Here is a 12,148-nt window from a genome sequence, read left to right on the forward strand (position 1 = left end):
GAGGGAGATGAGGGAGAGCAGGCTGAGGAGGGAGATGAGGGAGAGGAGGCTGAGGAGGGAGAGAGGAGGCTGAGGAGGGAGATGAGGGAGAGGAGGCTGAGGAGGGAGATGAGGGAGAGGTGGCTGAGGATGAAAAGCCAACTGACATTTACTTTACTGAGGTGCTGACTTTCTGCACCCTCAACAACTACTGTGATTATTATTATTTGACCATGCTGGTCATTTATGAACATTTGAACATCTTGGCCATGTTCTGTTATAATCTCCACCCGGCACAGCCAGAAGAGGACTGGCCACCCCTCATAGCCTGGTTCCTCTCTAGGTTTCTTCCTAGGTTTTGGCCTTTCTAGGGAGTTTTTCCTAGCCACCGTGCTTCTACACTTGCATTGCTTGCTGTTTGGGGTTTTAGGCTGGGTTTCTGTACAGCACTTTGAGATATCAGCTGATGTACGAAGAGCTATATAAATAAATTTGATTTGATTTGAGGAGGCAGAGAGGAGGCTGAGGAGGGAGGCAGCCTGCCAGCCTGCCTGGGTTCATACAAGGACTGCTGCAGCTGCTGCCTCTTGTCTCGTCCATGGACGCTGGATGCCAGGCATCTCTTTGTGTCTGTTCCAAGTTGGATCCTACTGTATCCTGCTGCTGCATCCATCAATATCCTACTACCAACACACATTGTTGTCTCTCTCCCAACAGCTGTTGAACCAACACATGATACGGTCATTTAGGGCTCAAGCCTGACATGACCTCTTCTAACCTGCAGCGAGATATTTCAGTTGTAAATGGCAGTATTGTGTATGCAGTATTTAGCCAGGCACGTGTTGTGTCATGGGGGAGGTACTACTATTGACAGTGGTGCTAATGATGATGGCATGGTTCACAAGTATAACTTCTTAACCCATACCGTCTCAACACATGGCTTCACACGCACCCCACACACCGTTCCGTACAGTTAGGGGTTCATTGTCTCCAAATTAACCTTGTCAAACTATTTCTTTTCCCAGAGGGAGAGTTGTATTACTATTGTAATTTTTCAATCAGAGATTGAGGAAAGTGTGAAATTTTAATGTGCTTGTTCGTTCCCTCCCTCCCTCCCTCCCTCCCTCCCTCCCTCCCTCCCTCCCTCCCTCCCTCCCTCCCTCCCTCCCTCTCTCTCCTATTGGGTGGGGAATAGTCCATTTGGAATCTTAAGGAGATTACACCCCTCCCTATAATAGGATTCTCAGCCTGCCTCAGTCTGGTGTGTGGTGGGTGCAGTGCTGTGATTATCCAGTATATTTACTATATAAACTCTGCTCAGCACACACTCCAGAAGAGTTCTGCGAGGTCAAAATTAATTACAGAAGTTGTTAAGCATACAGCAGCTGTTGTAAACAAATGCAAATACATTTTCATATCAAACAAGCCCCTTGTATCCCGGCACACCAAAATAAATCTGCCACTTGTTTACTAACAAGTTAGGCCATCATCAAGCTGTGCTGGTTAGAGTGAGATAAATGAATATTCTCCAACTAGCCCCAGAGCGCTCAGATCCTGGCCACTCCACGGCTTTAATCAAAAGCTTTGCAGCTTTGTCTCTGAGTTTGTTCCATCCTTTCTCTCTTTCCATCTCTCATTCTCTCTCTCATCCCTCGGCCTCTCTTTCTTTTTGGCTGGTCTATTCCCTTTCATAGGTTGGCTGTGTTATTCTCCGTAGCCTTGCCTGGTTTTTCTCTAGGACAGCTTCAGAGCGTGGGTAATTCCTTCCTTTCCACTGAGCTGAACAGATCACTTTTCGTTATCAGCAGGTTTCTGCGCTCGACACAAACTGCCTCTCTGTGGAGAACAAAGGCTTTCCACTAGTCTAACAGAACAGGTGCTCTGCTGGGTTTCGGGTTGGATGAGGAACAACTGCTCAGTCTGAGAGGAACTCTTCCTTGACACACCGACTGACGAAGATCACAACCATACCTAGTTCTCAGTCCTTTCATACTGCTTCAGATCATCGCTTCTATGTCCATTTCCTCCTCTGCTCTGTCAGGATTCACCTCTATCTTCCCATCACCTCTATAGATCTGGACCACTGAAATAACACCATGATCTGAACCAGTTCACCGCCTGAGGCAACATCTAGAATGCCTTAGACAGGCACCTAATCAGCCTTACGTTCTCTCTCAACAGAGAGAGCATATCTATGCATATCTATGCATATCTATGTCCTTTACTAAAACCACAGATGCAATTGTCTCCAGTAGTTCCACTTTTCTAAAGTCTACTGCAACATGTAAACAGTAATCATACTATGGGCTTAACGGCAACACTTGTTGACTTCTTCATGTCATGTCTCTTCCTACTGTGGATTTAGCAACATTGTAATACCCCGGAGGCCTTGTCATGACTGTAGAGTGTGGAGCTGTGGAATAGGCCATCAGGCTCAGGGCCCTGCCGGCCCCAGCAGCACGGAGACAGCAGTCATTTCCCAGCCCAGCGGAGCAGCACTTACTGACCTGACACACACAGCACACAGACAAACACACACACACACACACTCCCTGACCTGGGCGTAGGGTGACCTCCCCCTCCCAGCTCTGCTTCAGCCCAGAGAGCAGGTCCCGGCCACCTCTTCTTATTTATGAGCCATTTCACACAGCACTGCTCCCATTAGAGAGCCAGCCTTGGCCCGTCAGACACACACTAAACACTCCAAACGATAAGCATTACGTACACCAGTAAGGCAGCCCGGGGACAGGGGGTCGGGGACTGGGGATGGGACAGGGAAGACCCCAGGGCCACCACACAAAGCCACCACCCACACAGTCCAGGAAGACATTACACCACTCACCCCAAAAGAGCAATGTAAACATATTGACCCACTTCCTGGTTGGCAGACATTGGCTGTAGCTTCAGCTGAGAGACAGGCTAGAGCTAAGAGTCTGCTCTGTAGGCTGTACAGCTGCTGCACCACCATTACTTCCACTTAGCTGTAATATTACTGTATATCCTTTATCACCTTCTAGCATTACCAAATGTCAGATGAGTAGTTATTTTTGTTTCATAGGAATCATCTGGGAAATAATTACCCACTGATGTGATTTAACGATGTGTGGAAACTGATGGTTAGGCTTATTGGAGCATAATTGAACATTTCATTATTTCCCTTCAGTTCTGTGGCGCTCTGAACAGCTAGCTGAATATTCAAGGCATAACATTTGACTGACGGATTGATTTCCAAATGCATACAAGACTTTAATAGGCAGCCGTGCTCCTGTGTGACTGAAAACAAGATTATCCTGAACTGGCAACATTAAAACACTGTGGGAAGTCTCTGAATGTTAGCCTGTTTACTTTCCAGAGGCTAGGGCCTTTGTCAGGGAAGACAGACAGCAATGGGACACACAGATACACATAGACACACACACACCTGTGATGGTGACGGAGGCGTGGCCGTCCTCGCCCAATAATGGGTTGGTCAGTCTGCAGCTGTAAGTGCTATTGGGCTCCAGGGTGACAGTCAGGACACTGCGCATGCTGAACAGCCCCTCCTCATTGGCTACCAGGGAGGTGGTGACGTTGTCCGTCAGGTTGTGCCCGCCCCCGTCCTGCCACAGTACGTCAGCCTCAGGGTAGCCACCGTACGCCACGCAGGTCAGCGCCACCTCGTCACCCGGCCGCAAGTTGGAGTCCGGCTCCAGGGTCACCAGAGGCTTGGAGTAGGGGGCTGAGGGGGGAGAGAGGAGGGGACAAGAACAGACACACACAGAGTTTTAGCCAAGTCGCCAGAAGCTTGGAGTAGGGGGCTGGAGGGAGAGGGGGGAGCAGAGACATACAGAGTTTTAGCCAGATTATCACCAGTGAGGGACACCCAGGGAATTGTTTAACATGATTCCCATTAAATTGTTAATTACATTTAGGGAGCTTAGCATAACATCGAGCTTAAGATCCCAGAGACATCATCTGCAGCATATCCTGGTGCTCCTCTCTGACGTCCTTCTTCTCCTCCCTGGAGAGAGCCACGGCTCTGAGCCAAGCTGCCTCACAATACAACGCAACCACCACAGCCTGGCCCGGCCCGGATGGGGGGCCTGGGGGAAATAGGCACGGCTCCGAGAATTTGGGACTGCTGTGCTCTGTTCAGGGGTTTGGCAGGAGGGGGCGTGCGGTGAGGAGGTGAGGGGGGTGAATCCTCAGCCTGGAATGAATGCCCGGCTCTCCAATCCCCTGAGCTAAAACACAACCAGAGAGGTGGCGGGCAGAGAGAGGAGGCTGTATTCCCTGAGCCAATCATAACACAGCAAACAATGGGGAGGACAGGGAGGGAGAAGAAGGAGATTAAATAACTTCATGCGAGTTGCCTTTTGAAAAGTGGACTCTCTCGCTCTCTCTCTCTCAGCACTAAGACGGAATGTCAGCCTGCCACTAACCTCCCTGGCTATCCATTTGACTGACAGGCAGATTTCCACAGAGACCCATCATTTTCTCAGAGCACTGTGGGTAGGGAGCTCTATGATGTTGACTGTAAATGCCAGCTAAAAATAATACTTCTACGAATTGAATGCATGAAAAGGGGACAATTTGTCACTGTTTGAGCTACTGTGTCATTGTTTATCTTTTCTCTACCCAGACTAGCCAGCCAAAAGGAAAACTGTTGAACGTTAACACTGCTTAATGCACATACATCCTTAGAGGAAAGGACCCATTTAACAACAAAACGTGGAAATTAGTGGTGAGGGAGGGAGGAGTTCACCAACACTGTGTGTGAAGCCATGAAGAATAATTATAAAGTGCAATCAGTTGTGATGATGGTCCTCTGATGGAAAAACCACCTTCATCACCGAGCTGTTAATAACAATCAATCTTCGCAGGAACTAATAATCAAAGCCAGTGATTGACCACAACCAGAGGACCACAATCAGGAAGTATCGACCAATCATGTTATCGTGCATCCCTGGCGGAACTAAGTGTTTCATGACCAATTTCTGTGTTGTGTTAGGCATCGATCCTAAAGGTCTCGCATGATTACCAAAGAAGGGCCTGTGATGTGTGACCAAATTGCCCTCTAGTGGCCTCATGGGTGGAATTATTTAATCATTTAATAATTGATAAACATGAATAAAAAATTAAAAACGGAAATCTGGTGTTTCTATGTGAAACAGTTTTGTTATAATTCAGTCTTCTGTGATGTAAACTCAGCAAAAAAACAAACGTCCCTTTTTCAGGACCCTGTCTTTCAAAGATAATTCGTAAAAATCCAAATAACTTCACAGATCCTCATTGTGAAGTATTTAAACACTGTTTCCCATGCTTAAACAATTAATGAACATGCACCTGTGGAACGGTCGTTAAGACACTAACAGCTTACAGACGGTAGGCAATTAAGGTCACAGTTATGAAAACTTAGGACACTAAAGAGGCCATTCTACTGACTCTGAAAAACACCAAAAGAAAGATGCCCAGGGTCCCTGCTCATCTGTGTGAACGTGCCTTAGGCATGCTGCAAGGAGGCATGAGGACTACAGTTGTGGCCAGGGCACTAAATTGCAATGTCCGTACTGTAAGACGCCAAAGACAGCGCTACTGGGAGACAGGGCGGACAGCTGATCGTCCTCGCAGTGGCAGACCACGTGTACCAACACCTGCATAGGATCGGTACATCCGAACATCACACCTGCGGGACAGGTACAGGTTGGCAACAACAACTGCCCGAGTTACACCAGGAACGCACAATACCTCCATCAGTGCTCAGACTGTCTGCAATAGGCTGAGAGAGGCTAGACTGAGGGCTTGTAGGCCTGTTGTAAGGCAGGTTCTCACCAGACATCACCGGCAACAACATCGCCTATGGGCACAAACCCACCGTCGCTGGACCAGATAGGACTGGCAAAAAGTGCTCTTCACTGACGAGTCACGGTTTTGCCTCACCATGGGTGATGGTCGGATTCGCGTTTATCTTCAAAGGAATGAGCGTTACACCGAGGCCTGTACTCTGGAGCGGGATCGATTTGGAGGTGGAGGGTCCGTCATGGTCTGGGGCAGTGTGCCACAGCATCATCGGACTGAGCTTGTTGTCATTGCAGGCAATTTCAATGCTGTGCGTTACAGGGAAGAAATCCTCCTCATGTGGTACCCTTCCTGCAGGCTCATCCTGACATGACCCTCCAGCATGACAATGCCACCAGCCATACTGCTCATTCTGTGCGTGATTTCCTGCAAGACAGGAATGTCAGTGTTCTGCCATGGCCAGCGAAGAGCCCAGATCTCAATCCCATTGAGCACGTCTGGGACCTATTGGATCGGAGGGTGAGGGCTAGGGCCATTCCCCCCAGAAATGTCCGGAAACTTGCAGGTGCCTTGGTGGAAGAGTTCTCACAGCAAGAACTGGCAAATCTGGTGCAGTCCATGAGGATGAGATGTACTGCAGTACTTAATGCAGCTAGTGGCCACACCAGATACTGACTGTAACTTTTGATTTTGACCCCCCCTTTGTTCACGGACACATTATTCAATTTCTGTTAGTCACATGTCGGTGGAACTTGTTCATTGTTTGTCTCAGTTGTTGAATCTTGTTATGTTCATACAAATATTCACACATGTTAAGTTTGCTGAAAATAAACGCAGTTGACAGTGAGAGGACGTTTCTTTTTTGCTGAGTTTATATAAAGTGTAATATTGGGATGCAAACTAAAAATGTAATACATTTCACCTCTATATCTGACATGGTACAAGTGTCTTCTTTTTTTTGTTGCTGCCGATAACCATGAGTGAGAGGTGTATACTTTTGTTTCAAAGTAGATTTGTTTTAAGACTACCAAGAAACACTCTGTGTGACCCTGATTTATCCCACTGCAGTAAAAGGTTAAAGAGGGGATTCTACTTCCTCTATGTGAAGCCCTTGAGGTGTCTCCTTCTCCTCACCTCCTTTTCAACCGTATTGGAGGAGACGATCCAAGGTCCTCATCCTCTGACCTTCTTCTCCAATGTGTTTTGAGACAGGATTCGAGGAAAGATGTATCGCGAAAGATGTGGTAGCTATAGGCCAAGCATTGGTCCAGCTTTCCCAGTCTGAGGTCGTTATTGTAAAACTTAAAAGAGAATGTGTTCTCAATGACTTACCTAGTTGAATAAAGGTAATAAATGAACAGACTCACCTGCTACCTGGAGCAGTAGGGCTGCACTGCCGTAGTCTTCCACCCTGACGAAGCAGGTGTAGCTACCCTCATCGGCCACCCGGACCCCTCTCAAGAGGAGCGAAGCGTTGCCCGCGCCCAGCTGAGAGGGGTACAGGCTGGTGCGGTTGGCGTAGCGCTCTCCCTGGTCTGCCAGCTGGTCCTGGCTGGCCCAGTAGCTGTGCACGCTGCGCTTGGTGTCCGTCAGCTGCCAGAAGACACTGAGGTCAGACAGGTTGAAGGGAGAGGCGTGGCTGAAGGAACAGTTGAGGGTGGTGTCCATGCCATACAGCGCCACCACTGGCAGCTCTGGGACATGCACTTCCAGGACAGCTAGATAGGAGAGAGAGGAGAGTATGTCAATAACATTAAACATAGACCTGTGTGTTTAGCCGTGTAGTGGAGAGAGATGTCGAAATAAGCTTTAGGGGGATGAATGAACTGCAATAAAGATGTAGCTCCTAAATATCCACTTGGAGACTGTGGTGAGTTAATAGTCTAGATAGTGGTCTGTCTGGTGAGAAAGAACACTCTCCATCTCTCTCCAGAGTGTAGTGTCTCCCTCAACAGAACACTGGGTTAAGTTGCTCAATGGTGAGTGTGATTTGTTTTGTTTTAAAGCGGAAACCCTCCTTAAGGCATCTGATCTCCAGACTGCTTGTCTAGACTGGACGCTTCTGTTCTCTCCTCTTCTCTCTTCTTCTGTTCTCTCCTCTCCTCTTCTCTCCTCCCCTACCCTCCCCTCCCCTGTCCTCTCTGCAGCCAAGAGCAGGCTCTGCATAATCATTCTGGCTTAGTAGCCATCTCAGACACCACAGAGAGAGGAGGCTACAGCTAAACCATTCTCAATTTATTCCTGTCTCCACTTCTACAGGTCTGATTGTGTGATGAACATCAGGACAGAAAAAGCCATTCCAACCCCTGAAATCCCCCTGCATCTAGTGTGATGCATCCTGTACTCGACTGTTGCTATTCTTTATGAGAATCTCTTCTGTACTCATGTCTTTCAGATTTAATAACAATCACACACTTTTGCATGAAATAGTTGTGATTGAGGTGTAACAATTGATTTCCCCATTATCAACAAACAACACTTTCCTCCGAGTGCAATCCGTGGATGAGGATGCTCAGTCAAGGCAAAGATATTTTGGTAGACACCAAACCTCACAGGAGACCCCACATTCACCAATATCCCCCTGCTCATCTATAGGCACACTGCCACCTGCTGGATCTTCATGTAACTACAGGCCAAAGGAAAACTTGGCAAAACAGACAATTTGCCAACACCTCAACATCCAAAAATATACCATCCACCACATCCAGAAAACCATGGAAACAAGCCCCAGTAACTAACTAATACAAGAATGTCATTCTAGGTGATGCACTACAGTTCCTCCCAACCCCTGTGAAAATCACAAAGCAGCTTTTTAATTTACACACAGTGGTGTGATGTTTTTCTATAGCCCCATAATGTGACTACACTTCCTCTGCCGTGCCACAGCACAGTCGACAATCCAATCCAGTAATTATGGCATACCATTACAGTAGCAGGGGTTATTGTAGGGCGGTATGGCTGTCTACCAGACTAACGTTCTACTAGTTTGTGTGCGTGTGTGTTTTTGTAGTGCTTTCTGGGTAATGAATAGGCAACAGGCACTTTGGTAGGACTGTAGTGGAAGTGACGGCCCCCACAGAGGCATGCACACAGAGGAGGGAGGAGACACAGCAATTAGATCACTCCCAGAGCAGACCGGAATGACTCACTCCAATGGGTTCACAGAGGAGGAGAGGTGAGAGGGAGGTAGGGGGAGAGAATTGGAGAGGGGAGAGGAGAGGGGGAGAGAGGGAAGAGAGGGCAGAGAGGGGGGAAATGATGGAAGAGAGGAGAGAGGAAAGAGAGTGAGAGGGCAGCTTTGAGCGTGCACTTAAAGATAATATCAGGAAACAATCCAGGAGGGGAGAGCACTGCAGCCCATCGCTAATCCCCTAACTCAGGACAGGGCCCAAGTCAGGGAAGAGATAGGTACTCATCCCTCTCTCCTTCAATCTCTTTCTCCCTCTAACCAGTGACCCTTTTCCTGGTGCCGGTCTGGTAAGGGTGCAGCAGGACATTGGGGCAGCATGTTAACACACTGACAGACATTCACAGACAGACTGAGAGCAGCAGGAGAGCACAGCGTTTCACACCCACTTCACTGCACCCAGGGGGGAGGGGCTTTTAGCTCTGACGTCATGGAAACTGTGAGTAAGCATCTGATGTCCTATTCCTTCAGAGGTGAAACACGGGTTGGGCAAACTGGTATTGTTTCTGCTTTTAACTTCTAGATATCTCCAACAAACACAACACAGTTAGCACAAATACTGTAGTATTTGTGATAACTGCTTTGGGGGCGGCAGGCAGCCTAGTGGTTAGAGTGTTGGGCCAGTAACCGAAAGGTAGTTGGATCAAATCCCCGAGCTGACAAGGTAAAAATCTGTCGTTCTGCCCCTGAGCAAGGCAGTTAACCCACTGTTCCCCGGTAGGCCGTCATTGTAAATAAGAATTTGTTCTTAACTAACTTGCCTATTTAAATAAAACATTTGGTCTAGGAGGTTGTGGTTGAAAAAGTGTATTGTGAGAGGTGGTGTCTCCCTATTTGAGCGAGGAGGGTTAAGGGCTCTCCCCGGCCCCTGAGAGGCGATAAAGAGATGCTCAGAGCAGAGAGTGGTGGAGGGAGGGAGGGGACGGCAGGGCAGATTTACACCCTGCACTTTGTGTTTATGGGCCCGGCTCTGTTTGAGAGCCTGTGAGAGAGACAGAGCCGTGCACTTTCACAGCCGACATGAAATAAACTCATTAAAGCCCTGTGAGCGCTGGCTGGCACTCTTCCCTCAGAGCGGAGCGCCAGACATGCAGGCAGGCAGGCAGGGAGAAAGGAGGGCAGACATACAGGCAGGGAGGAAGAGGCAGGTAGGCAAGCAAGCTAGCAATGGCCCTGTTGGATATTTACATCACTCACTCCCCTCATCCCCTCCGCCTCCCTAATCCCTGGGCTGTCTCTTCAACCCCTACCTCAGCTCAAGATAACAGTGATGCTGTCACTGGGCCCTGGCTAGCCTAGTGCTAAGCTCACCAGTACAGATGCAGCCTCAAGAGTAGTGATGGGGTAAAAATCTACACAGTTCCATATCAGGATAGTAGTGTTTTCAGCACTTTTATTTCTAAAATATTTTTCACATGGCTCTCTCTCATCCCTCTGCAGCAGACATACGGTGAGCAATATGTTTGGACCATGGAATCACAATAAAATCCCAGTATTGAATCGCAATACATATAGAATCGTGAGAATCGCAATACATATCGTATTGGCACCTAAGTATCGAGATAATATCGTATCGTGAGGTCCCTGGCAATTCCCAGCCCTACTCGAGAGCCACACGGAACTTGTGAGCTTAGATGAATAGTTCGCTGCACGGATATCCCTGCTAGTACAGATTAGCCCCGGCTAGTGCTAAACTAAGCTATACAGATGAGTGGAGCAGAGGGAATGAGGGGCCTGCTGAGTGTAAAGCAGCATGGCAGGCATGGCAGGCAGCAGGCTGACAGGGGCTGGGAGGAGAACCACAGGCTTCATACATAGGCAGCTGACAAGGTGACACAACATGGCTCTTGGTAAACAAATTCCTTAGCCACAGCGGCAGTGACATCTCACCTCCGTCCTTCAGACGCAGGCAGGTGCACACAAACACACACACACACACACACACACACACACACACACACACACACACACACACACACACACACACACACACACACACACACACACACACACACACACACACAGCCAGGCATACGCACGCACCCATGCACACACACACACATCCACAAGCAGAGGGCATTGTTATTCAGCTCAGTCCTGGCTCCTGACAGCTCCACAGCACTGTGAGAGTCAGTCTGAGACACAGGGCATTCTGACACTACAATATCCACTGTCATAGTACTGCTCCACAACAGACGGGTCCCAATCACCGTGTTCAGTGACACCTTACATACACACCTACACGCAGGCACACACAAACACATTAACATCTCACTCTGCTTGCGATCACTAAAGTTGAATTCACTCAGTTCAATAGAAGGTACCCCCGTATCCACATCTAGGAGAATGCAACACATAGCCTACACATTCAGTGTTGATGTTCCATTGCCATTCAGCTGACCCTGGTCAATGGAACACAATCCTAAACAGAAATACCTAAACCTGTAATAACCGGATCCCTTTAATAACCTGGGCTGTTAAACACAAGGGCTTCAATAAGACCACAACTTCCATCTCCCTCCAGCTCCTGATGCAATAACCCACACTTCTCAATAACCCTGGTTCATAACTGCTTCTCCAATAAAGGGGCGGCAGGTAGCCTAGTGGTTATAACATTAGGCCAGTAACTGAAAGGTTGCTGGATCAAATCCCAGAGCTGACAAGGTAAAAATATGTTGTGCTGCCCCCGAACAAGGCAGTTAACCCACTGTTCCCTAGTAGGCTGTCATTGTAAATAAAAATGTGTTCTTAACTGACTTGCCTAGTTACATTTCAAAAATAGTGAAATGTGCTTCATAACATTGAACAGCACATAGGTTATCACATACTAGGCCAATAGGCACCTTACACAGAGGTTAAATTACCCCTGCTCGATAACAGATGGCAGAGCTACCAGTAGTACTGTTCATTAGAAGATGTTAGGTACACATGTTCAGAGATATGGTAAAGCCCCTTTGTCGAACACGGCATAAAGGAACAGCCATGATAAGAGTGCACAGACATACATACACTGGAAGGCAAATTGAGGCGGTAATATTGACTTAACTAAGTAAACACACACAGGCAGTGTAGTTAGTGTTCTGTCTGGCTAAGTAGTGAGCTGCTTCAAAAGCTGTGGCAATAATGCCCCCATCGGGTGGTCAAAAGTACTGCAGCTCCAGACATGTTGGTCTTTACACGAATGGCCCACCGGAATATCTAACG

At 48.0% G+C, this 12,148-nt stretch overlaps 1 protein-coding gene across 2 annotated transcripts in view; it reads right to left on the bottom strand.

The window, feature by feature from the left end:
• LOC120046551 (CD276 antigen-like) overlaps positions 1–12,148 on the bottom strand; it is a 79,641-nt gene that overhangs the window by 49,267 nt on the left and 18,226 nt on the right. For both annotated transcript variants that reach the window (XM_038991900.1, XM_038991892.1), the window contains exons 3-4: positions 7,125–7,475; positions 3,401–3,697 (exon numbers count right to left, since the gene is read on the bottom strand). In XM_038991900.1, coding sequence (XP_038847828.1) covers positions 3,401–3,697; positions 7,125–7,475 — 648 coding nt within the window. The remainder of the gene's footprint in view (positions 1–3,400; positions 3,698–7,124; positions 7,476–12,148) is intronic.

Source organism: Salvelinus namaycush, chromosome 1, assembly GCF_016432855.1.
Source record: "Salvelinus namaycush isolate Seneca chromosome 1, SaNama_1.0, whole genome shotgun sequence".
NCBI classification, from domain to species: domain Eukaryota; kingdom Metazoa; phylum Chordata; class Actinopteri; order Salmoniformes; family Salmonidae; genus Salvelinus; species Salvelinus namaycush.